Genomic DNA, 27,363 nt, shown 5'->3' with positions numbered 1-27,363 from the left:
TCTTGGGGATTAAATAAAATAAGTCACGTAAATTACTTGGTGCATAGTAGGCATTCAATAAACGTCAGTTCGTTTCTTATTCCAGTTAATAATGCTTATTAGACTATATTAAAAACTAGAACCAGACTGTGATAATGCATTTCTTTATTAAGTATTTAAGCCAAATAACTAATTTCCCCCAGGGGGAAGGGAGAGATAAGTTGAATTAGATTCATTTGGTGGACTTATTTATTAATCTTTTTTCCCCTTCAACATTATTTTGTTTCATAGTTCATAATTTAGTTTTCATGCAACAAAAATGCCACAGTTCGGTATTACTTTTAACTCTGCTGTGATTTTTTAAAAAATCCATTATTACATTTGCCGTTTATTAGAGATCATTGTTAGTTACATTAGCAGCTCGATTGTGCTTCATAACTACTTCGTGCTGACAAACTTTTGCTCTCAACAGTTTCCCTGAGGTCTAAGGATTTACAAGGATCCAGTTTTCCAATTGCAATGTTACAGCAAAAGAAAACAGGGGTGGGGGGTAGACTCACACCGCCTGTGTTCTCTTCTGTGAATATTATACGTTTGCATTGAAGTGGAGCCGCATTTTCCTCAAGGACGGCAGCTAAGCGAGGCAGGCGACAGGACTGGGCATTCACTGAGCTGGAGCTCCGGTACCATTGCACCTTTAAGGACTGGAGACTTGGCACTGGCCCGGCCTCCTTCCCGGCCCACCTCTGAACTCTGATTGACAGGGCGCCGGGCGAGGAGGAGCCGAAGGAGGCCGAGGAGGAGGCGCACGGAGGCGAGCAGGGGGAGGAGGGCCCGTCTTCTCTCCGACGGCCAATCAGGACAGGGAGGCGGGGCCCGCGCGCCCTCCTCCCTCCTTCTCTCCCCCGCCTCCCGGCTTCCCCGCCCCCTCCCCTCTCCTCCTTCTCGGCCTCCTCCTCCTTCTCCTCCTCCTCCTCTTCGCAGGCTGTGGTTTTTCTGTGTGTGTTTCTGGAGTCCTGAGCCTGAGCTAAACAAAAGCAGGAGGCTGACGGGGCTGTCGGAGTTTGCAGAGACACGGAGGAGGAGAGAGCCTGTGCTCTGCCTGCCGCCGCGGCCGGGGGAGATCTGGCTTTTGCAACAGCCCACCCCCTTTGAGATCACTCTGGCCCGGAGTGGGGGTGGGGGGCAGCGGGGGGTGGGGGGGAAAGTTTGCATTGCAATCCCCCTGCCTTCCTCTCCTTTCTCCCGATCAATGCATATTTGCAAAAGGATTAAGCCACAGATTTAAGCGCCGGGAGCCCATTTCTGCCTTGCAAAGGAGACCGGACTGAAAAACCAAAAGCCAGCTCTGATTTCTTTTCGTCAAGTGGGAAGGTGGTTTATTTTTCTTGCTTTTTGGAGTCAACACCCTTCCCCACCAGCCCTTATCCCCACCCTCACCCCGCAACCCCTTCACGCCCCCCTCCCCCTCCCCACTCCCCATCCTCCCACCAGCCTCTAAAAGAGGCAAAGGGATTTTTTTTTTCTTTTGGTCTTCTTTTTTCCCCCTTCCCTGTTTATCCTGAAAAGGATCTGAAGCCAGCTTGAAGGATAAAAAGCCTTGGTGCTGCCCAGGAGCCGAGCCGAGGAGCAGAAGAGGAAGAGCCGGGGGCTGCCGTTGCCTTTGGAGATGGACGAGCAGCCCAGGCTGATGCATTCCCATGCTGGGGTCGGGATGGCCGGACACCCCGGCCTGTCCCAGCACTTGCAGGATGGGGCCGGAGGGACCGAGGGGGAGGGCGGGAGGAAGCAGGACATTGGAGACATTTTACAGCAAATTATGACCATCACAGACCAGAGTTTGGATGAGGCGCAGGCCAGGTGAGATGGAGGCTTTTCTTTTCCTTTCTTGGGGTTTTTTGTTTTTCTCCCTCTCGCAGGGGGAAACAATGGGAACCGAATCAGCACAGCGCTTTCTTTTTAAATGTTATTTCTTTTCCCATTTTGACGAGCAACTACATGGCGGAGGAGTAAAATTGGAAGGAGCGTTGTTATCGAAAGTGTAATCGCCCATGCCGAGATGTGGCTGTGTGTGTGTGTGTGTGTGTGTGTGTGTGTGTGTGTGGTGTGTGTGAGAATATAGAGATATTCATATATGTCCACACAACACTCAGGCACGCCGAAAATCCTGCCAGCCGATCCAAAAGCGGCCCTCGGCACTTTTTACTGCTTTAAAAAAGTATCAGAGAGAGAGCAGAATTGTCAAGTTTTGAACAGCATTCCATGCCTCCTTGTTGAGGGACTCCGTAACATTACAAAATAAAATGTCCCAATAACACTTTATTTGCAAATTTAGTGACTCCTCACCTAATTCAGAGACTTTTGCTTTTCTTTCTTGACGTACCCCTTCAAAATTAATTTTTATCTTTTCTCCTTTCTGCCCCCTTAAAAAAAAAGCGGATTAATTCTTTGTCAGTACTTGTCAGCTATCCAAAAGATATTTTGTACTCATTTGATTCTGTTTTTTTTTTTTAAGCTAATGGAAAGAAGGAAAATCTAATTTTGCTTTTAGGCATATTTGTTAGTTTTGGGCGACTCAGATAGGCAGTTTAACTTTATTGTCTCTTAATTTGAGTCAGTTTAGCAACCTTCCGTAGCACAGAATGTATGGTCCTTTAAAAAGGGGTGGGGGGGGGGACAAAAATCAAGCATGGTGTTTTTCCCATGCTTATTTCAGGACCATTTAGAATGCAAATAAATAGAAATGAAGGCATGTGTGAATTTCATGTATTTCAGTATCATAGGACAGGAAGATCTTTATTAAGGAAACATAATAAAGAAACTATGTGGCTTCTCAACTTAATCCACTGCCCGGTATACAGTTCTCCACCTAGGATTTTACTGTAAATTCTCTTTCAGAATAAAATGTAGAGTTAGTGGCAGCCCATTAACAGCTTGCCCAAGGCCGATCTTGAAAGGAAGAATTTAAAAAATCTAATGACCACATATGTCTTTACAGTTAATTACCCCGCTTTGTTAAATCTTAGAAGTAGTTTTTTTTTTTTAAATATGTACACAATTCCTATACCTCAAATGACTTAGTTATATGGAAAAGACATCATTATATATATTTTTGTCCTACGGAAATAAGGAATTTGAGTTGAGAAAATGAGAAGCAGTTCAAAGCGTGGATGTTGTGAATTACACCCTTATTTTAGCAGCAAGCACATGCAACATGTAAACTCAGAAGGTGCCGAGGTTTACCTGGGTTCGAAAACTTAAAAAGGCTCGAAGACTGGAGCGATTCTTGAATTTCTTAAATGGGGGAAAGTTTTCAGAAATGAATCGGTGCTCTTTCTGAATTGTATTATCTGAAGAGAAGCTAATAATTATCGTAAAGTGGAAGATTCCCACTGGCAATCTCTTCTTGAATTGGAACAGATTTCCACATTACATTGTTCCAGAAAAATCAACTCGGACATACCAGTAAACTGGTTTAATAACAAGTTTGTGAAGTGGAAGGGGCCGGGAAGGCTGGAGACTTACCACTTTACTCGTGTTGAGTCGTATTCCTCTTTGTACAACTGAGGACAGCCGTGGCTTGGCGGGTCCCCCCTTCCAGTGGCCTAGATGCTGAGAGAGATCAGACACAATTTTGGGAGAGGGAAATCTGTTCTCTCTCTGTAACCCCACTGATGTGCTGTGGAAATGCAGTATTTCTGTGAAGCCGTGTGGGGCTTTTTGTTGTTGCTTTTGTTTGTTTTTCCATTTGGGCCTCTGTGGAAGAATACAATTAATGAAAACTATTTTCAAAGGCCCCAAAAGGGGTCTTTGATACCGGGAAGTATTTTCCACCTTTTTTTCTCACTCCACATGAGAACTCACTCACCACTAAGCTTTCTTTTTGGTTAAACAATGTAACTCTACTTAGCAAATACTGGGTCTGCTTTTCCCTCCTTTAGCTGTACCTTTCTCGTGTACATTTATTATTTACAAAGTAAACCATTCCTGTTTTAGACACAGTGCATGTGTTTATTTTGATACTCTTGCATTTTGGGGCTTATTTCTCCGCTGCACAGTGTATAAAGCATACTTATGGTTACTGTTCTTCATGAGGCCATGTCTATTTTTTTTTTTTTTAACTTTCACAAGAATTAAAAAAGAATTGCATGTGTCTGGAGTGCCAGGGGTTTCCATTTGTCTTTACCCATTAATTTCAGGTTGTAAACAGAATTCCCTTAACTGATAGCTGATAGGATCAGGATTTTGTTTCCAAAACAATATCCTTCTGCTAAGTGCTTTCATAGTAAAATCAAGGGAAAGGTATTGTTTTGTTCCTCAAGTGCATTCTGAATACACACACACACACACACACACACACACACACACACACACACAAGAACCAGGTAAATCACTAATCTAAAAGGCAGAATTGTATTTATTTTTTCCCCAATGGGTGCAAGGTCCTAATTGTAAATAATTGAATTTCAACACCTGCAAATAATCGGTGTGTGCACAAGAGGCATAATGTGAACACAGAGAAATGAATTTATTCCCCATATGGGTATGTTTGCCCCCTGGCAATGCATTTCCATACTCTTTAACTTGGGGACTGAAATTTTATAAATTGACAGTTCTACTCAGAAGACCTTTCAAGCATCTTGTGTTTATGAGAATACAGGGGCATCTGCGGAATGAATTCGAACACATGGATGAATTAAATTTGAAAACACACACACAGACCGAGAGGCAGACAGCTCCTAGGCTGTGGTAGATACATAGATTATAGAAAACTGTTATCCCAGGCTTTTGGCTTTGCCGTGTTCATTGCCCTCGATAGGATTATTGGTTTAAGAATTCCACTTTGATTGAACTACTTAAAAAAAACACACACAAAAAAAACCCAACTCTGCCTAAATGGGCATAATTTAGGTTATTTCTGTTCTGTAGTTAGATCCCTACTCTCTCCCTGCTAATTAACATTATTTCTTTTTCTATGGCGGGACTCTGTATATTAAGTCATAAAACAATTGAAGCATGCCACAGAGTTATGCTTGGGATAGAATTTTGGCTAAATGTTCACATTTTCCCCCCTGTGCATTATCAGCAGTTTGATCTTGAAAGTCCACCTAAGCTATTATGTTGTTGTTTCTTTCTTGCAGAAAACATGCTTTAAACTGCCACAGAATGAAGCCTGCCTTGTTTAATGTGTTGTGTGAAATCAAAGAAAAAACAGGTAGGACTGAGATTCCAACATTTAAGCATTTTCTTTGGCCAATTGACTCACTCAACCAGCAATGACAAACCCATTATTTAAATACTAAAATTTCAGCCTGAAAGTACTGTCAAGATTGGTCGCAGATTCCAATAGGAAGTCCTGGTAGCTCTGCTTCCTGGAAAAAGCACCAAGTTTCTTTGACAGTTATTATCAAGCATTACTGGTTTATTTTCCTTGACTCGGTTACCGGCCTCTTTGAAATTGGGGCTCAAATAGAGGTTCTGAAGGGAAATGTACAGAATGATGTGTGCCTCTGGGGGAAAAATATGAAAGTAAAAGTCTGTTTCCTAGAGGAAAATATTTTTGGCTCATATTTAAAACCCTTGTGTTTTTGGAGTTGGGCATGGGGGCTACACTGTTTAAAGTTTCCTTTCCTTTTTTTTCTTGTGATTGTACCAAGCAGCAGGCGAAAGGTTTTCAGCAGTGTTGTCAAATACCTTTGTGGCAAGCGCCATACAACGTCAGGTTACCGGTGTCTGAGTGCCCTGTGATTTTATAGCCAGGGGAAGCGTTGGGTTGAGGAGAACATAATGCCAAGAGATCCCTCGTTCTGTTGTTTTTCTACTTTCTAGACCTCGTATCATGGACTCACACACTTATAACACATCCCAGGAGGGCATTTAAATTTTAAAGCAACAATTAAAAAATAGCTATCATCAATCAGAGGTGTTCTTAAACAACAGATGCTCTGGGAAGGACATTTAGCCACATCCTCTTGTTTGTTTGTGTTAAGCCTTAATTTTCCAAAGTGGGTGCATCTCTGCCTTGTAAAAAAGAAAGAGTTGAGAAGGCAATCTGAAACTAGGGCATAAAGATGAGGAACGAGGGGTGGTTATATAAAGCGGGAGCTTCTGCTGGCCTCTGACTCGCTCGCTCGCTTCAGAGCAGTGCGAAGTACCTGCCATCCTATTTATTTATTTATTTTTTACAACAAGGAGTGTAACAGTCAATAATTCATATCTAAACCATATAAGCAAGGGCATGACATGAATGAAAGTGACAATATATATGATTGCATGCCCGGTTGATATACATTGATAGTTACACATAAAAATAAGGGGGGGGGGGAGGGCACACAGGGTGGCTTTCTTTTTGAAAGCTCTCTGTGTTTCTTTTAACAAACAAATAGTTTCAAGATGTGACCACTGATGGAACGTGCAATTACTTGGGTCTTGAAACCTATGTGAAATTAGTCAGCAGCTCCTTTGTTGAATGTTATTTGTGTTGTGCATAACATTCTAGACAAAGCACCTGAGCAGTGATGTTCAGACCTTCAAGACTTCCAGGTTGCCTTGCCAGAGCCTAACCTCACTGCAAAGCTGTTAATTACATTATTTTAGCTGTGAAACACCTTTTAAGAGATTTATGAATGGTGCATACAGATATCAAAGAGCTTTTCCAGTTTGTCACACTTTTTAGTTAGTTTTTTTTTTTTTCTATTAGCCAGAGCAGGAAGCCTAAGTGCATGTCTATTTGTTTCTTCTCCCCTTTTTTTCCCTTCCTTCGCATTTTCTCTTTTGATCTCCGATGCTTATTTACTTTGAATATTTGATCTGTTGAAATTTGTCTCTAATCGAGTATGCTTTCCTGCCTGTCTTGATTCATGAAATGTAGAAATCAAGACGTAAGGCATATTTGATAATCCAGGCTAAGGCAACTCTATTTTTGAAGACACTTTACCAAATTTTTATTGAAAGGAAGGCTATCAGGGCACTTGAATGTATACTGTGGCCAAAGTGTTTAATTCTGCTCTTCTAATTAAAATCTACTAAGGCAGTAGATCAAAGTGGGTGGGTGTGAATAGAGATCCGGTTCCGGTGTTAAAGAGTTTGTTCCTTCTTCATATTGGCTAAACTGCGGTGATAGGAAGCAGTGGTATTGGTCAAAATCACACTTGAAAGGTGTAATTTATCATTGGCTTGTGTATTTTGCTTTTTAAAAATTTTCTGTCACTTAATGAATTAATGTCTGGAGATTTAAAAAAATTGAAGTTAAGGTTCTGTGTGTTGTCTTTAGACCCCTGGATTTAAAACATAGTTGATCCAGTCCTGGAAATTGAAAACGGCAGGGATCCCTGCCCCTGTGTTAAAGGGGAAATCTACACACACACACACACACACACACACACACACACACATACACATAGGGTTTTGGATTGAGAGGGCACCCGTGGGTGAGAGTTTAAAAAAAAGAAAAGAAAAAAAGGGCCTTCCTCCTTGTTTTTCTTCTACTTGTACGGTGGAAGGAGTGAGGGGAAGGAAGGACTGTCTCCTGGAATGTTGAGTGTTCTGTGTTAAAGGTAGGGGACGGACGACTGGTGGAGGAGAAGCCTTTGATTCTAAAGCATGATTACTCCGTTCCTCAGGATTTGCCCAACTCCCCGTCCCTGTGCCAGCATATCTTCCTGGCAGTCAATGTGTCGGAGGCACATAAAGTGTAAAGTTGCAGGAGCCTTTTTTTTCCCCTCTGGCTGCAGAGCTGGTAACCAGATCTGTTGATGGTCAGTTTCTAGGCGTTCCTTCATTGTAATGGGACTTTTCCTATTGTTACTTCCAAGCCCCCTTGCCTGGAACGAGCATTTTGCCGTTCCCATCTCCAGCACTGTAGAGGTTGCTTGTTGTAGGGTGGGCTTGTTGGCTGGTTTGTATTCTCACACGAAGTTGATACATTGGCTCACCTAGGTCTTTCTGTCGGGAAGACGGGCCTCCCGGAGGAGCACAGCAACGGCCTTCATTTGCCGCTTTTCCTTTTTTTGTTTTTGTTCATGGTTTCAGTTGGAAAACTCAGAAACAAGTAGGAACGCTAGCAAAGACTGTCTTACCAACCTTTTGGAACTTGAAAGAAACACATGCGCTCAACACCCAAAGCAGGCAGCAGCGTCTAAATTACAGTTGATTGATGGGTATTTAAGTCAGAAATTACTGTGAGGATATTAAAAAAAAAAAAAAAAACCCACCATGTGTCTTCTTGCTTCAGAGTGTGGGTGAGTTTTTATTTTGATACCCTTTTGCTTTTTAAAAATAAATGCTAAGAAAAGAGAATGCCTGCAAAATGCTCGTGCGGCAAATCTCAAACAGCAGCAACGAACACCTTGTCCAGACCTACAGCGATGTGTATTTCAGAAGGGGCTTTTCTCCGCTCTCTCCTTCTGGGAATGGAGGGATTTAATATAGAGTTTTGGACCCCTCAATATCTTACCGTCTCTTGTTTTTTTGGGTTTTTTTTTTTTTTTTTTTAGGAACCATTCCTTGTCTTCTGACAAATTAGCAATAGGCTGAGTTTTACATATGTGTGGATGTGGTGGTAGTGGGGTTGATGGGATGGGAGAGAAGGAGAAAGAAAAGGCAGACACACTGCATTCTTCAAAAAGATCTTGCTTATATTTTCCAGTGTTTTTTTTTTTTCTTTCTATTTTTGTGTCAAAAATCATGCAGGTTTAAAAATGAGGAAAACACACAAGAAATATTGGGTGCCATTTACTAAAGGAGAATATTTATAGATAGCAATGAATAGCTGTAATTGTTGTGAATAGTTTTTAATTTTAGAACATAATAGCTATCTATGGCATTTTCAGCCGAGTTTCCTCTGTGAATTATCTGCACTGAAGTTAAATCAAATCACTGAAGGAGGTTAAAAAAATTATTTTTTTTTTTTGCTTCCTTAACACTCTTGTTCTCTCTCTTTTCTTTTTTCTCTGTGTTCAATTAACACCCCCATCGTAGAACTGTGGGTTTTTTTTTTTTTTAAGTCTACTACTGTATTTCACTTTTGACACCTTATCTTATTATTCTTGCCTGCCACTTCTTTGTAATACGGCAATTATATTATGGGACTGGTACTCCTCTCTTCTTTACAACATTAGAGAATAATTTGTGTGTGTGTGTGTGTGTGTGTGTGTGTGCGCGCGCGCGCGCATATGTTTGTATACGTAGGAGAGGGGCACTGCTGTATACAGCAGGGGAATAATTCTGATGGTGTGAGGCCTTGAGCTGAGCAGGAGTGAAATAACTTTAGACAATTTAGGGCTGCCTCTGCTCAGATTCCTTTTGGGGTCGAGGTGGCGAGAGTGACTTCACAGAAGTTCATCCATGGCAGCCAAAGGCAAAAACTTTTCTTGCTGACCAGCGAGTTCAAGTGTTAGGTCTTTTCTCTCTCTCTCTTTCGTTTTGTGTGTGTGTGTGTGTAAGGGGAGAGAGAGAGAGAAAGGGGGAGTGAAGGAAGGGAAGTTACAACCCACCTTTACTTGAACACCATTCAGGCACCGCAGTGAGCTGGGCAGAAGTCACCGCAGTGAGCTGGGCAGAAGTCATATAAACAGTATACGGTTTATCATAATCTGGGTGTGAGCTATGGACACGCCACACTAGGACTGATGAGAAGTAGCCCTTCTCTCCAGTCACTTTTGTGGATCCATTCTTAGGAGTGGATTAGACAGAGGCTGGCATTTGAGAGGTGGGAATGAGGGTGCAAAGCACACTGGGGTCGTAACCTATCAGAACGAGAGTTTTGGAAGTTTGGTGTCCCTTCTTCTAATGATCAGGGCGCCGGGGAGGATTGGGGAGGAGAGAGATTTAAGTTCAACTGAAGGAACTGGGAGAGGGTTTATGAGAGGGACGCACAGAGAGACTTGGGACCCAGGGACAGTGGGTGTTGGGAGCTGGGGGCAGTGAGGCTGTGGGTTCCCAGTTGGGCCTTGCCTGCCTGTGCATGTTAGCTCTTTGTGGATGCCGCCCTACTCCTGTGCTTTTGCCCCCGCGTTCTACTGACATCCACGAACTTTGGGTTGTATTGTGGGCAAAATGACAGAAATACCCCTAAACAAGCAAACCAACCCAAACTTACAAACTGCACATACTTAAATAGGAACGCATTTTCATTTTAATTTAAAGCATAACCCCAGCTTCTTTGGAGACATAATTTACATTCATGCCTTAGGAAAACTTAGCCTTAATTTTGGTTTTAAACCTCTTTTAGATGGCTGCTGTTATGTTTTAAACATGGTGAGGTGAATCTAAATATACTTCATTCCTTTCCCTTTTTGTATACAAAAAATTCACCCCAAAAGCCACATGACAGAGGCAGTGTCCGAGGTCCAGCCCCCAAAGACAGCTCTTTTTCATTTTCATATGACCCTGAGAGCACCCAGTCTGTCTGTGCTGCCTCTCATGGCTGGTAAGAGGAAGAGGACAGTGCCGGCCCCACCCCTGCGCCTTACCTGGACGGCGTGCTCAGGTTGAAGGAATGCAGTAATTGATAAATAAAATACGCAGAGGATTAATGAGTTGTTTGCAAAGTGCTTTGAGCTCCCTGGGCTATCCAAATAAAAAATGCTGTATTTTCTATAATAAATTATGTCAGGACTCGTATCCTGTTCCATTTCATAGGATGTCATTGTGTTAACTCTTTCAGGGCAAGGGAAAAACATATCCACTAGTCTATAATCACGTCGTGGGTGATCAGTTGTCTCTCATGGGGAGAATTCTCTGGTTGAATTGTTTGCTCTATCTCCATCTTAGACATGTCACTTCTCAGAACTTGGCAGAGTGATTTTCAGAAAAAAAAAAAAAGGTGCAGGTATAGACTGTCATAAGATTATAAAACCTATCGGCCTGTATGGCAGAATAAGGTCAGTAGTGACTTCCCGGAAGGTCTTCTTATGAGTGACAGCTGTGTTTCAATCCCTCAATTATTGGTGGAAATCAAGATTGCAATGGGTAAAAAAAAAAAAAAAAAAAAAAAAAAAAATTATCCTTTTGGGTTTAGGTCATAGATTCCACTGTATCTTGCACTGACACTGCTGTCATTAAGCAGGTACTGGGGAGGGTGCCTCGCACCTGCCACTAAGGGGTTGTAAGATGGTAGGCAGATTGCTTAAATGATTTTAGGAGAAACTCTAATAGTACTGGTTAAGGACTTGGTTTCTGAAGCCACACTGCCTGGGTTTGTATCCCACATCTCCTACTTTTGAGCTCTGTGACCTTATTTAAGTTAGGGAAAATTCAAAATTTTCCTCTTCTGTAAAAAGACGATAACAATGATACCTATCCTAGAGGGGTGTCGGGAGGATTAAATGAGGTAATACATGTAAATTACAGTGCCTGGCATAAGCAGTCAATAACTGTTAGCTTTTATTATTTCTGGCCCTGTTTTCTTACATGAAAACGAGAGGCTTGCACCAGATGGTCCCTAAAGACCAAGCCAATTCCAAGACTCTGTGATTCTATGCTGAAAAGAGACAAAAATTGCTGAATTTAAGATTTGCTTTCTTTTGTTTCTCTTGCTGTTCTCTTAAAGTGAGAATTAGCTGTATCTGGCCAAAAAGGCTGGGGCTAGGTTGGAAGAAAAGGGGACAAAAAGAAATGGGTAAGAACAAAGACAAAGGGTTTAATTATCCATGAACTGGACAACAACTACCTGAAAAGCTTAAGTTGCCTATGTTAGGGATAGCGTTCTCTTAGCATCAGCAACTGATATTACATAATTATAGTTAAAAATATTTTCTCTCTGAAAACACAGAGACCCATCCGTTCAATTTACAAAGTTTCCAAGTAGGAAGAGTAACACAAAGTGAGTTTAGGGCAACTCCACCTCTTCCTGACTTCCTACTATGTTTCTTATTTAGGAAAAATTTTATCTTTGTCATAATGACAGCCTTGATACATAGGACGTTTATTCTTTTTTATTTTTTTAATAGTTTTCTTTTTTTTGGTAAGATTTTATTTATTTATTTGAGAGAGAGGGAGAGAGCACAAGTGGAGGGAGGGGCAGAGGGAGAGGGAGAAGCAGGCTCCCCACTGAGCAGGGAGCCTCATGTGATGTGGGGCTCCAACCCAGGACCCTGGGATCATGACCTGAGCCGAAGGCAGATGCTCAACTGGCTGAGACACCCAGGTGCCCCATCTTTTTTTTTTTAAGTAAACTCTGTGCCCCACGTGGTGCTTGAACTCACAACCCCAAGATAAAGAGTTGCATGCTCTACCGACTGAGCCAGCCAGGCGCCCCTGATAGTTTTCTTGAAATATATCATATGCCCTGAAATTCACCCATGTAAACTGTACAGTTCAGTGGTTTAGTAGAGTCACAAAATTGTGCAACCATCAGAATCTAAATTTAGATATTTTTTTTGTCACCTCCCAAAAAACCCAGTACCTATTACCAGTCAGTTCATACTTCTCCCTTTGCCTAGCCCCTAGTAATTGCTAATCTCTATGGATTTGTCTATTCTGGACATTTCACATAAATGGAATCATATAACATGTGGTTTGTTACTAGCTTCTTTCCCTCAGCATCATATTTTCAGGTTCACTTACGCTATAGCATAGCATCAACACTTGTTCCTTTTTTTTTTTTTAATTATTTATTTGTAAGTGAGAGAGAATATGTGGGGGGAGGGGGGGGAGAGGGAGAAGGAAACGCAGACTCCCTGCTGCACGGGGCTCAGTCCCCGGACCCTGGGATCATGACCTGAGCTGAAGGCAGCTGCTGGAGCTACCCAGGCGTCCCAATACGTCATTCCTTTTTATGGCCAAATAATACTCCACTGTATGGATATACCACATTTTGTTTACCCATTCATCAGCTGATGGATTATTTCGCTTGTTTTGTATGTTTTTGCTGCTATGAACGTGTGCATATGAGTTTTGTATGGAGGTTTCTTTGTATCTCTCTGGATATACACCTAGGAGTCCCGTGATGGATCACATGGTACTCTGTGCTCGGTGCTTTGAGAGCCTCCGCACTGTTTCCTTTGAGTCTGTAGGAGGCATACTCTCAGGTTATATTGTAGATGACACCAGGGTTTGTCACCAGCACTCCCAGACTTCCATGTTTTTCAACCTTTTTCTCTAGTCGGGGAGCTCTCTTCTCCTCCATGTTTAGGGTTCTACTGCATTTTTTTATCTTGTTTGATCAATACCTACCCTAATTTTTTTTTTTTTTTTGATAAATTTAAATCAAAAGGATGAATTTCTACTGCTGAAATTTCAGGTGTCCCGTTCCTGGAAAGGAAGGAATTAGCAAAAAAGATTTGACAGTTTTCTGAAGAGCAATTTAGTATGATAGAGAAAGCATGGACTTTGAGGCAAAAGCAACCTGGATTCTGTTCCTAGCTTGGTGTGTAATATTAATAAGTTACTTGATTTAACAGAGTTTCACTTTCCTCACCTCCACGGTAAAGATAATAATACTATGTAGGGTCGTTTGGGGGCACTAAGCAACACAATAATATAAGGCATATAGCTGAGCGACTATGTTCAGTACATGCTAACTACCGTTTTTTGTTTTTGTTTTTTTTTTTTCCAAAACCACATGGCAGAGTGTTGACCACCCTTCTCACTAGTTTGGCTCTGTCTCTTTAGGTTGGGTTTTCTCCCAGCTCTGCCCAGGGGTTTTAGAGGCTCGCCAAAATGCTTCCTGACCCTGCTGCATTTAAATGCTTTAAGTGGTTGTCTGTATGAGAGGGAAAAAGACTCTTGGGCAAAGCTCAGCACAAGTCATCCCAACATACCTGCCTCTCCCTCCTTCAGTCCTAGAGTTCTAGGGAGAGCATCCCGCAGGACAGTGCTGTTCAGTAAACACATATGTAATTTTAAATTTAATGCTTTACATTTTCCAGTGGCTCATTTAAAGAAAGTAAAAAGAAACAGGTGTAATTAATTTTAAGAAATCTTTTTAAATCCAAATATCTAAAATATTTCAACATGTGATCAACATAAAATTTATTAAGGAGCTATTTTACGTTTTCTTTTGTACTAAGACTTCGAAACCCATCGTGTATTTTATATTTACAGCACATCTTCAGTGTGGACCGGCCATCCTTCAATCGCTCAATAGTTACATGGGGTTTGTGTCTTCTGTGTTGGCATAAACTTCGGTTTTGTTTCTTCTTTGGCCTGGTTTTTGCACTCAGGAAGACACGTGGTTGTTCTGGTATTTCTGCAGGGATTGAAATTGGCTCCTGATGGAACGCCATGTTCCGGAATAAGGCCTATATCTAAGGCATCTCTTTCTGGCAGACAATGTCCCACTGGTGGGAGCTAGGATGAGGTTGTTCCCCACTATCGCCTTCTGTTTTTCACTTTTTTCTTTCCATAACTCATTGTTTTATGATTCCTTTCCACACCCTTAACAAAATCTGAAATATCCCCTAGACTAGAATGAGCGTGTGGAAGCAGCCATCTTGTTTTCTGTAGTTGGAGTACAATGAACAAGTACAATGGAGTCTGAGGTGTGACAGATTTTGTAGGACCCTGAGTTGGGAGGTCTAAGGCCTACTGCTGACTGCCTCCGAAGCATGTTATTTTAAGAATGTCATTTAACCTCCTGATCTTAGGTTTCCACGTCCATGGAATGGACAACTCTAGAAAGCCACGGACCTGACCCCATGTCCCATAGATCATGAGCCCCAACGTGATCCCTGCCAAGGCCTGGGTTCACAGGATGGAAGCAGGTGGAGCATTTAGAAAAGAAAATTCTTTTTCATTGTTATTGCAGTTCTCATTGATCCTTTGACTCTTGGTATCTTCTCTAGATACTCATGCCAAAGTGGCTACGGTGGTGGTAAGACCACCGCCATCCATCAAGTTGAATTGGAGAAGGCAAACTGGGAGAGAAAAAAGAAATACTGATTTTTTTTTTAAAATTGAAGCATTTAACATCACATTTACAAGGCCAGTTGGAGGCCAGTCCCAGTTTAATCCACTTTGTTGACTCCATGACCGAATGCAAATAATGGTTCTTTTGCATCCTTTCTATTTGTAGCAGTTAGAGTCTAGCCTGGAAATTGCTTTTGGAAAATACAGAGCTGTGGTTGCAGGATTAGAAGTGCAGTCTACCTTTGCAAGTTCGAATGGTGCAGCCCAGAAAGTTGGGAAACTTGGCTTTGGTTTTCACCTTGGAATTGTGGAGAGTAGCTTGTTCCCCATTTGCCGCAGCTGAAATGCTGAAATAAGGTCTGTTTCCCACCTACCTGTCAGGAGGGCTTTTGGAAACGTAAAGTGAGGTTATTTAGAAAGATGTTTGGCTTTCATTAAGTGTGGGCCGCTAAGTGTGAGCGGAGAGCCTTCTGCGTTTGCTGTGCTTTGAGACGGGGCTGAATCTGCCAGTAGGTCAGAGGAATAAGTTTACCTAGTGGCCTGCGCTGGTAGGCCTGAGAGAGAGGGAAGCCAGGGGTTTTTTCCGAGGGCTGTAGGGGATTTGAGACCAACTGTGTCCCTGCAGGAGAATCCTCCTTATAATTACCATTGTTAATCGAATTGAAAGTTTGCATTTCTCTTTTGTCCCTAACAAAGAAAGCCTCTCAGGGGCCCTAACGGGGAGCCCAGCCTGCCTCCCTTCTGAAAGGCCCTCTGCGGACGGGAGGCTGCGCCCGGTGATGCCTTTCTGCATAATTTGCATGCAGAGGCTTTCGGACCTTGCACCCTGCTTCCATCAGTAAACACTTCGAAACAAAGCGCGGCGGCCCAGGCCCCGCTTCCCTTTGTGCGGCCTGCCGACGGGGGTCCCGGTGACCCCGCAGCCCCAGCGAGGGCGACGCCGGGGTGGGTGCGGGTGGGTGCGGGGCCGCTGCGCAGCCACGTCGTGTGAGCACCGGGTCAAGGGCGCTGGGTCAAGGGCGGCCAGGTGAGCGGCCAGGCGGAGCTGAGGGCCGCTCGCTCACACCAGGTGGAGGACGCAAGGTGGAGTCGTCTGGAAGGAGTTTAAGGGGCTGCGTCGCGACAGAAAACTTTGGGAACTTAGGGAAATGCGGGGCCGCGGCGGGGAGGCCGGGCGGAGAGTCACCCGCGGGGCGCGAGGTGGGAGCGGCTCCCTTCGGACGCGATCGCGGCTTGGGGGGGTGTCCCCGGAGTGGGGCGGGGGCGTGCCTCCGCAGCCCCTTCTCCCCGGGCCCCCTCGCCGCCCGCCTCGTCCCCCGGCCCCGCCGACCTTGCTGCCCTTGCCCCGGGCCCCCGGGGACGGCCCTCTCGGGAGCCCCGCGTCCTTTATTAGGCACCCGGCGGGCTGGGCCCGGCCGCTCGCGGTCAGCGCGTCGGAGCCCGGGAGTGAGGGGGCTCGAGGGCGCGGGACCCCTGTCCCCAGGGAGCCGGGCCGAGCCGCGGTTTCGAGTGCTGGGTGTGCCTGGTACCCGGGCGCGCAGACCTCCGTGGCGGAGGCTTTGCCTGCAGGGGTGACACCCACGAGGCGGCGTGGAAGCACGTGGCCGAGTGTGTGTGCGCGCGCGCTCACACGCACGCATGTTCATTTGCAGCTTCTTTCTTAGTTGGCCCTGTGTTGTTTCCGGTCGATTCCGCAAATACTCCAGTTGATGCTTTATGGTATTGAAATGAATCAAATGCCATAATGTGAAGTTGCTGCAGAAACCCTCCCTGTCTTCTTGATCTCTCGGCTCTTGCAGGGAGCACGTCATCTTCCCCTGGGGAGATTTTTAACCCAAGGAACCTTGATGTACTTCAAACAGCACTGACATTTGTTTTCCTTAAGCGTGGTCTGATTTCTTTAACCCTTGAAGAAGGTTTGGGGCCTTCAGACATACCTAGTTTCTTATATGGACGCTTGTCTTGTCTCACAGGAATGCTTGAAGGGGCCTCCAGCTGCCTTATTTTTTCGAGAGTCTTCGGCAAAGAGAAAATGGATTTGGGGAGTTGGCCCCCGCCCCCTGCTCGAACACACATAGTTGCTCCCCCTCCCCCACCGGCCTACTGGAGCCGAGGCAGGAAGGGGCTGTCATCATGCTCATGCCTAAGCCATATTACTTTATTTTTCTTCTTAGAAAGTTACACTAAGAAAGATGTTCTTGATGTGTGATTATTATTCTTAAATGGATTCTTGTGCTTTCCTATTATTGCTCTGTTACAGCCCCGCAGAGCAACCACCAGGTCCTACAATAGACCCTCCAGAAACTTTCCATTGAATGCACGTGGGAGAGCTCGAAGTCGGAAAGGTTGAATTCCCTCATTATTTGGAAAATCTGTGAACTAATTCTAAGAATTTCACCAGCCCAGTCTCTGATCCACCAACTACTGGGCCCATTATTATAATTTCACAGCATGAATTTCTCATCCCGGTACCTCTGGGGGAGAGGATGGAAGGGCCTTATGTAGGTATGTAGGCTGAGAGTTCACACGTTCCTTCTGACTGTTACAGACATTGCAGCTAAAATCTGAGAGTAGGGACACTCATACCAGCAGTGGTAACTGCAAACAGTTTCTTCCCTCTGCTCCTGGTTTGGACACCCCCATCCTCCTACCTCATTGACTCTACTGACTTCCTCTCTTTGTAGGGGGTTCAGGCTGAGATCTCTTGGTAACTGGATTCACTTCCTGGAGGCTTAAAGAGACAAGCATCTCCCTAGTGGCCTCCACGCGGGCATTCGTATGCAAAGACTGGTGGTCTTGTCAAGATCCCATTGGAATAGATCTTCTCACCTATCCTGTCACCTTCTGACTGTCACCCTCCACAAGGGGAGGTTACAGAGCTTTATTGTTTTTCAGTACGTATGGCCAAATATTTTTGAGCACTGTCCATTCCGGAGATGTTGGGGGAAGACTCTTACGTCCTATGGGTTGAATAGTGAACAAGTTAAAAATGCATCCCAGTCCTGACTGGGTTTAGTTTTTGAATACCAGCTGGACATTTTCAGTTTAGACCTTCTGGAGGGCATGATGAAATTTGCAGCGGTTTGTACCCAATTTGGGACCATTGATTGCTTTGGCAAATATTTATGGAACTTCTTGTATGAAGCATTATGTGAGACCTAGGAATGCAAATGTGTAAGCTCTGGCCCTTAACCCTCAAGTTGCTGAGCTCCCAGTCCGATGAGGAGCCCGAATCATGGTCATGATCTTTGTAACGTGGGCAGCCGACTTGCTCCCAAAGTCCTGGGCCCAGGGCGGAATTTGTTCCTTAGGACCAGGAGTGTGGCCACCAAGGTCATTCTGAACGAAAGCTCATGAACACTTCGAGGTGCTATGTGTTGAAGCATGCTTTCTTGGATTCAAAGGGTGCTGCGTTTCACTTAGGCAGCCTGGGAAATGTTCTGTGTCTGAGTCTTTGCATATTTGGCCTTGCCCTTCCCAAATCTTGCCACCCGTTTCATTTGCTTGGCCTTCTCCCCTTCGCTCTCTCTTGTCCCCTTCCTTGCTCTGACTGGGGCCTCCCCCACACCCCCAATTGCTATTTGCCAAACTCGTGACCTGAGACCACTTGGCATTTCCCTGGGCTGGCTGGAATTTACCACCCGCCCAGCAGGCATTCTGTGACATTTGCTCACCTGGGTAGCTTAAGCTCCCTGGTCTGTGTTGAGGGAGTGCCGAGCGGAAGTGTGAAATTTACCTCTGTGCTCCAGGGTTCTTGCCAGCAGGGAGACAAACAGTGATGCTTCTGGAAGCTGGAATTAATTTTTATCATGGTGCACATATATAGTTATATATATTCATACACCCATTTATTATGTATTCAATAAATGCATGTAGACAATTTGTGCATTATCTGTCATTCCCTAGTCATTATTTTAACAAATTAAATTTTCATGGTTAGATTCATCTTTCACATGCGTCCCCTCCCCTCCACGGCTACCTTCTTTCTTTCTCTCCCTTCCTGCTGGTAGAAGACACTGGGTTAACCTAATGCTCTTTGAGGCCTTGTGCCATTAGACCTCCTGTCTCCTTAAGGTTTCCGAGATGCCACTGATGGCTTTCGCATTGTGGCCGGCCCAGCCGCTCTGCTGGTAGGGGAAGAGCGGCTTGTCTCTTTGGATCAAACTGGTCTAGGAGCTCGTTCAATCCAGTTCCTGGGACAGGCCAGGCCCGGAGGCTTCTCCGGCTCTCGCAAGCCACAGACGCACGCACAGTCTGTCCATCCTGGCTGTCAGCCGAGGAAGGGAGGCAGGCAGTGTAGATGGGAAGGTTTGCTTTCTACTCCTGTTCACCATGTCCGAGTGATTTGAAGGTGAGAGGGCCCCGGGCCCCAGGCTGGGAGAAGAGTGGTGGTGGGTTGTCTCAGGATGCAGCAGAATAGGGAATGTCCGCAGAAGGGGTGCTCCTTCCCTCCCTGGGCAGCAGGGAATTCTTCCTTCCACAGGTAATGTGCCCTCGACGCTTAACTACAGACAGAGCTGCTAGGATTAGCCCATTTTTTTAAAAAAGATTTTATTTATTTATTTGACAGAGACAGAGACAGCCAGCGAGAGAGGGAACACAAACAGGGGGAGTGGGAGAGGAAGAAGCAGGCTCACAGCAGAGGAGCCTGATGTGGGGCTCGATGCCATAACGCCGGGATCATGCCCTGAGCTGAAGGCAGGCGCTTAACGACTACGCCACCCAGGCGCCCCTAGCCCAATTTTTAACATGAGGAAACAGGTACATAGAGTTTAATGAACTTCCTTCAAGTCGCACAGCTAATGAGAGGCCGAGTTGGGACAGGTGTTCCTTAGGAAGCTGTCTGAAAAATGTGGATTTGTCCGCAGAAATACTCATTCCCATTGAGTGACAGCGTGATTCTTCCAAGAAAAATCTGGTGGAATCCTACTTAGTTGTCCAAAAAAACAAATGGTTTGGCTCTACCTACCTCTGGTCCTGTTTCTCAGGTACATAAATTTAATTATGTCTTGGCGGTGGTTGACTGTAAAACATACGTAAAAGGAGATAAGTCCAAAATTCTCCTTGGGCCTATTTCCTGATTTTTATTAGGCCTCTGCCTGTTTGCTTTTTAGAATCTCCCTGATTTCTTTCAGGCAATGAGCATGACTTATTTTCCTAGGTGGTCTGAAGCTTGACTGCCCCTCTTAGGTGTATATCACCTTTTCTGGTTCCCTCTCAGAAGCCGGGGATTTCGACAGGGACATAAAGCAGGGCACAGTGGCTTGTTCTTACACACCCTTCTTGGTCCTGCCGTCCTTCTGTCCTCCATCCTTCTGTCCTCCCTCTGTTTGTGGCCACACTCCAGGCCCTGGGGCGCTCGGGTCATTTGAATCCCTCTCTTCTTCAGCTGCAAAGTCACTCGGTCAGCAGGGCACCTTGAGCAGAGGCACCTTGAGCGGCTCCTTTGTTTTGAGAAGTGGATGGTTCTCAGTTTTCAGGAGGGGACAGCTGCGTCCCATGGGGTGGGGTGGCTCAGAGAGCCTGGTATAAAGGACCTGGGTGAAGGTGAAGTCTTGGTGACAGTGACACTTTTCAGGACCTGTTATCTTCACCTCTCCCCAGGCGTTGGGAGGAATAAAGAAAGAATTCAGCATAGCCCGTGTTTAAGTGTATTGTTTAGAAAACAGCTTAACCCCAGGAATACCTTAATAAAGAAAATCTTACAAAAAAGCGAAGAAATCCACCTTTAATTGTACTACCCTAGCTCACTTTCTATTTATAAGCACTCCCCCCACCCCCCCGCTTATATATTTCCTTCCAGTCGTTTGCCTTATGGCTGTATGACTTTTCCTTTTCTTGGGGATGGTTATGTACTCAGGGATGAAATTCTCTCCGATTTTTGCAACAGAACCCATTATGGATCTTAATTTATTTATGTATTGCTCAAATCATCTCAAAGAGGAATTCAAGCAGTTTACCAAAAGGGAGAAGCAAAATGAAGAGATTTACTAAATAAGTGAGGAGCATAGAAGAGAAAATTGTGATAGAAAAAAATAAAGTACAAGGGAATGTTAGTCGGTAAAATTGCATGTGTAAACATCCTTTCTCATCGTAGACTTTCCAGTCCTTTTGCTGCTAAGGAAATAGCTTCTGCCTCTTTGGATCAAACCCATCATGAGGACCTTATTTTGTCCAGATCCTATAGAGTTGGTTACAGATTTAACTCTCTGCTTCCTGGCAGCAAAAGTGAAAAGGGAAACAGGATCAGTTTCAGATTTCAAAGCATTGAGAATTGAAGTGAATCAGAATTTGACTTCATGCAGAATTTTTCCCATCGCTCATAATAAGAAGATGCTAAGCGAAGTGATGGGTGTTGTCCTTTATAACATGATAAACAAAATATTATATTTCATATTTTCATATTTCATATTTTACTTTTATATTTTACTTCCCTTTATATGTGATGTCCCCACAGCACTCCCCAGATTTAATTATAATTATTGGTTTATGATCTGCTTCCCTCATTAGAGTAATGAATTTCTAGAAAATAATGATCAGGACTTATATGACCAGCAACACAGTATAGATAACTCAGTTCATATTTATTGAATTGAAATGCTGTTTTATCTGTTTATCCAAAAAGGAGATAAATCCATCTATTAACATTTATGGAGTACTTGCTACTAAAAAGAGGTGTCAATCAGAAGTCCCTGCCCTTGGGGCTACTTATGGTTGTCTGGAAATATCTACATCCTAAGAGGTATATTGGAGTTGGGCTGGATGAGTGCTATGTAATATAGAGGCATGAACATTTCCTCTTTCGTGGAATGCAGTATCGCATTGCTTAAAATACACTCTCAGTACAGCTGGCTTCTCCCTTTGGAGTTTGTGTTGGGATCTTGAAGCCAGGAGGGGCAGGGGGAAAACCAGGATTGATGAGGACATCTGAGAGTTTTGTGCCAGAGGAGAGAGGTGATGGTCTTGCAGATTTGCTTTTTCAGTTCCATTCTCTTTTAGGAAAGAGGGTCCTATTCCTTGGCTAACGAGCCCAACCTCCCTGAATCCCAGGATCTCCCCCATTGGGGTGGAGCAGGTGGTGGGGCCCCTCTTCCTTTCTGGACCCTAGCAATTTCAGCAGGGAGATTCTGGGGTTCCACTGCCCCTGGGCAGTCAGAGTTGGGGCCACCACTACCGGTCCTGGGGCTGGCTTCCAGAGAAAACACGGTCTGAAGACTAAGAAGAACAAAGGATCCTTGGGACATACTTGTGAAATAGAGAGTGAAAAGAGCGGGTAACTGCTACATCTGGCTTTTACCCGGTTTTGTTAATTATTAGATGTTCATTACTATACTAATGAGAGAGAATTTTTACCTTCTTTTTGTTTTTTATGATTTATTTATTTTTTTTAGAGTGGGTGAGGGAGGGTGTGGGGGAGGGGCGGAGGAGAGAGAGAGTCCCAAGCAGACTCCAGAGCCCCTCCTGGGACTCGATCTCACGACCCCCTGATCACAACCTGAGCCAAAACCAAGACCCAGAGCCTTAAATGGCTTCAACACTCAGGCGCTCTGAGAATTTTTACCTTCTTACTTCCCTTCGTCCCTCTTTTCCTTTCTTCCTTCCTTCCGTTGAAAAACATTTACCAAGCACTTCTAAGCGAGGCCTACTGGTTTCCCCTGGATCTGGAAGTAGAGTGTCCTGGTACACTTAAGCCAAAGGGACAGAAAGCAAAGAAACAGCTACCATCAATTTATATGGAAAAAACTTTTGAGTGTTCCCAGACTCTCTTAGCCTTTTCTGATACCTTGGGACACATCTTGCTAAGAGATGCAAGAAACAGTGGGAGAGAAAGCTCAGGCGCTCGCGGGCACAGGTCAGAGTTGTGGCGGCCGGCTGCTCAGGCGCTGAGTGTGGGTCCCAGGAAGGGGCTGGGCGGCGCCCCTCACTCTCTGGGGGCATGCTGCCTCTGACTCTCACTGCAAATCTAACACTGAAGGATATTTTCACTTTTTGCTTTTTTTTTTCCTTGCAAAAACAAAAGTCCTCTTTGGATTCCTTTCAGTTTGCAAAAACAGGTACTAGTATAGGTCTTCTGTAAAAGCAAAATGGCTCTGGGTGCCTGGGGGGCTCAGTCAGTTAAGCATCTGCCTTTGGCTCTGTCATGATCTCAGGGTCCTGGGAGCGAGCCCACATCAGGCTCCCTGCTCAGCGGGGCATCTGCTTCTCCCTCCCCACCCCATACTCTCTCTCTATTAAATAAATAAAAGCTTTTTAAAAAGGTGAAGTAGCTCCATGCAAACTTTTGAAAAGCAGAGGATACCTGTAATGAGAGATGCAAGGCAGGACCGTATCCTCAAGTTGCTTACCCCTGGGAGAAGAACTAGAGAGGGCTTCAGGGTAGCATTGATCAGGACCTTGAAGGTGACCTAAGTGTAGCCTAGTGCTTAACCCACAGTATGCTCTCAAATGTTTCCAGAAAAAAGATGATTCCAGTTTTCTCTAAGATTGTAAGCATCCCCTTCCAGATGGTACACTCCTAGTGAGTCATGCTTTATTCATCTTTGCATACCTAGCCCAGTGCATATATGTTTATGATGTTCAATAAGCATTAGTTGAAGGAAAGTAGGAAAAAAGGAGTCATTGGTAATTCATCTGAATCTAAATTGAACTCACTTATATTTTCAGACTGAGCATCTTAAAAAATTATTTGCACAATTACTACTATCTGTTTCACGCGTACTAGTTTCTGCAGATTTGTGTGTGCTTCTGTGATGTGTCAGAGAACGAGAGAGGGTGATATCCTCTTCCATCTACTGGTCCCTCTGGTGAAGTCCTCCGAATCCTGTGCTCCAAGGCAGAGAGGTTTCTGGTTGGAATTAACTTGTTACTGACTGGGGAGAGTTCTCGGATGGCTCCTCTGAGTCTGCATTTTCTGAGTTATGACATTGGACTTGGAATTGTGAAGGGTGCTCGGGGTATCGTGGGGTGGATGGGGGTGGGGGAGAATGTGTGAGACACGACACACGAGAACCGTGTAAAGACAAGTGATAATCAGATGTAGGAAGCTGGCTAGACACAACCTTCCAGTGGGAGAGGCAGAGGTGGGAGGGGCAGCCGCCTCTTAGTGGCTCAGATTCCAGCACCTTCTTTCATGCCCATCCTCACATCCTCCTGTCTTTTTCCATGTGCAAAGCCTCCTCTTTTCTCTTTGCCCACTCCCAAAAGTCAAGCTACCTGTTTGCCCATGCTGACTTTTTATCCAGGTTCCCTCCCATCAGATCAATGGAAATGTTAGAAAAGGATTCCTCTGTTAAATAATAATAATGATAATAATAATAATAATAGTAAATACAAAGAAACTCAAGAAGTTGAAAGTGGGATTTTTTTTTTTTTTTTTTTTTAAGGTGAAAGAGTCTGTAAACCCTGAGGCAGGGAAGTAATTGAATAGGAGGGTCTCTGGGCACACTGCCCCCCCCCCCCTTTCCAGTTAAGCACGGGTAATTTAAACCTATCCTTGGGGAGGAGTAAAGGGAGAATTACCCCCACCTTCCTCCCACCGGTCTCCTCCTCCCTCAGTGAAAATTCCTAGTCAGAGTCTGTGATATCTCAAACTGGGCTGTCACTTTTCAGGGTCATTCCCTGGGGATATCTTTCCCCCAATCCCAGTGCAATTCAGATGTTTCTGAGTGAAGAGCAGGACCCCATGTTGGGTCCTGCATTTGCTTTAGTGACTTTGGTATTTAGCCTGCTCCTGGGGGGGTTGGGAGGGGGTGGTCTTAGACAAGGACTCTCACTGTGGGCTTTGAGGAGGGTAGTAGGTCCTTGAACACCAGTACAGTCTCCCGTTATCCACAGGGGATATGTTCTGAGAGCCCCAGTAGATGCCTGAAACCCAGGGTAGTACTGAATCCTGTAAAAACTTCTGTTTTTCCCTGTACATGCATACCTATGATAAAGCTCAATTTATAAATTAACCACAGTAAGGGATTAACAATAGTAACTAATGATGAAAAGAAGAATTGTAACAATATATTGTAATAAAAATTATGTGAATGTGATCTCTGTCTCTCAGAATCTCTTATTGTACTGGACTCAGCCTTCTTGCGAGTCCATACAAGGCCTACATGATGAGAGACGCCAAGGGAATGACGTAGGCATCGGGGCGTAGGGTCAGATCACTATGGACACCTTCTGATTGTCCATCCGAAGGAGGTTCATCTGCTTCCAGACCCTCGGGGGTCACTGAGGTCTCAGAAAGTGAAACTCCAATAAGGGGTGGGGGGGGGGGAACTGTGGTTCACTTGGAATGTTCTGAAGATTTCCCCTGGCTTGGTGGAGGCCACTAGAACCAGTTCCTTCAGTTCTGTGGCTGGTCCATTCTCTCAGTAGAACCATGGTTTGTTTAAGACTTCTTGTCTGTGACCTTTTCAGTTGCCAAGACTCACCCACAGTTGGGCATCCTGGCAGCTCGTAACAGTGTCTGTGTCGCTGAGAAACTTTTGCGTTTTAGTCTGTAAACTCTTTTCCTACATTAGATGCTCATATATCCTATTTTTCTCGAATAAGGACCCTTTCCTCTGTGAGATTAAGAAACAATAAATGTCAACGAGTAGCCTCACCCATTTCCTTTAACATCCTTGAGTAAGTAGTGCTTCTAGACATACATTTATTCCTTTAGCCAAATAGTCAACAAATGGTATCTTCCTGGGGCACTAAGTAAAAGAGAGAGAACCTGGGAATCTGGTCTTAACAGCCCCGATGTCCTCAGTGGAGATGTGCTGCCCTTACACCCTTGCTAATTAGAGCATTTTCTCGTATGTTAAAAGAATCCTAAATACAGGTGGTCACTTTTCTAATCCACACATCCAACCAAAGCAGAACATACCCCACATCCACCTCTTATGACGTGGAGTTTCCGGTGATGGAGTTACTGCCCTAACGTATCCAGACAAATAGGAGTAAGGAGGGCGGAAGGTGTCATCTGCAGACGATGCAAGTGCTGCGCGTGCGCGAAGAGGCTACGGTTGCTCCGTTGCAAGAGTGAGCATCACGGTCAGCACCAAGCGCATGGTGCGTGTCCAGTAACACGCCCGTGTTTCCTTCTTCGTTTGCAAAGCCGAGTGGAGCCGCGCACGGATGCAGGGGCAGCTAGGCCCCTTCGTACCGCGGAGGAGCTCGGTCACGCGAAGGAGCTCAGTCACGCGAGAGTCCGCCGTGCACGCCCCCGGTGCGCGCCTAGTGCGCGCACTGAGCATGCTCTTTAGACCGACCCGGCCCACCTCCACGGTGGCTGTGACTCTTCAGGGAGCTGTGCGTGTAAGAGGCTTTCTAAGTCGTATGTTCACACACAACTTTGAGATTCCTTCTCAGACCTGCTCAGAACTGAAGCAAGAGAGAAGCCGCGGACGGGCAGGTGTGTGGAGGGCTGGTTTAGGACACGGCGCAGGTTGAGAAATCCTGTGGCACTTGGCCTTGGAGGAGGGGCAGGCAGCGGGTATGGAGCTGGAGACCCCAAGAAGGTGGGAAAGAGGGGTGAGATTGGGAGTTAGATGATGGGGTGGCCACACTGTTATCCACACACAGGACTGGAACATAGAGGGTAGCTGCCCACAGTGGCAGCTGCCCGCCAGGATTTTGTCTGGAGGTGGACACTTGAACGTCAGCCTCAGAGCCCCTCGCACCGCACAGCCGAGGAATGCGCAGGACGGTGTCGGCAAGCGAGATAGCACTTGTGGCTCGTTGTTGGGTTGTGTTGGTGTGTGTGTCCCCATTTCACCTTTCCTGGTTTCACGCACAGGCCAGGAGGCATCAGCTGCAGCTATGTCTTCAGGTAAGGCGTGGGGTTGTCTTTCCCCTGTACGCACGTGCGTGTGCGTGCTATGCGCTACCTGTGTCCCCTGTTAGAGGACACCCCCCAGCTTCCTGGAAGCGCGTGTACGGCCGAGAGGACACCGAAGGGGCGTGGTGGACAGTGGTAACTTGTAAGTGGCTTAGACTCCAGGTCTTGGCTGCTTCATCTTTAGGGGAAGGGGTTAGACCTGAGTGATGACCAAGGCCTCTGCAAGGCAAGGCTTGGAGCATTCCTTTTTAGGGTGAAGAGCCCTTTTTATAATGGGAATACTCACTTTGTAACGGGAAGGCCTATTTTCCGCCTTTGTTGTTGTTGTTGGTTTTGGGGCGACCGATTTTCTTAGAGCGAGGACATCAGGCCCACGTATTCGATGTATGGAGTTTATTTTCCTATTCATAGGAAGGCAACATGAGAGGTTTTCCATACATGGATTCACTCATTCCAGTTCCTCAGAAGATAAATGAAGGCCCATCTAGTTGGCCCATCTATCTGTCTGTCTTTGTCAGAGATTTTTTTGTGAATTTGAGACACAGGCATAGAGCTGCTGTGTGCAGCGGCCCTCCACTCTTGCTTGGGGGAGACACCTCTTGGGGGAGACAGCATCGGCCATCACACCAGGGGGTGCTCCCAGGAGAGGTGGGGAGCCCAAGCACCAGATGTTGTGGCAGCCCCCCCTCCAGCCCCAGGAGTGTGAATCTCCCACC

The 27,363-nt window shown here is 45.2% G+C and overlaps 1 protein-coding gene across 3 annotated transcripts in view; it reads left to right on the top strand.

Moving 5' to 3' along the window:
- The first annotated feature begins 923 nt into the window (after positions 1 to 923).
- PBX1 (PBX homeobox 1) overlaps positions 924 to 27,363 on the top strand; it is a 281,408-nt gene continuing 254,968 nt past the window's right edge. Inside the window, exons 1-3 of one of the 3 annotated variants that reach the window (XM_026517255.4) lie at positions 926 to 1,353; positions 1,549 to 1,839; positions 5,121 to 5,194. In XM_026517255.4, the coding sequence (XP_026373040.1) occupies positions 1,649 to 1,839; positions 5,121 to 5,194 (265 nt within the window). In that variant the 5' untranslated portion in view covers positions 926 to 1,353; positions 1,549 to 1,648. Of the gene's footprint in view, positions 1,840 to 5,120; positions 5,195 to 27,363 lie in introns of all 3 variants that reach the window. The other 2 variants (XM_044390687.3, XM_057315552.1) reach the window with 2 other exon arrangements.

This window comes from Ursus arctos, unplaced genomic scaffold, assembly GCF_023065955.2.
Source record: "Ursus arctos isolate Adak ecotype North America unplaced genomic scaffold, UrsArc2.0 scaffold_2, whole genome shotgun sequence".
NCBI lineage: Eukaryota > Metazoa > Chordata > Mammalia > Carnivora > Ursidae > Ursus > Ursus arctos.
Note: the sequence above shows the minus strand (reverse complement) of the source record. Positions and strands in the feature narration are given on the sequence as shown.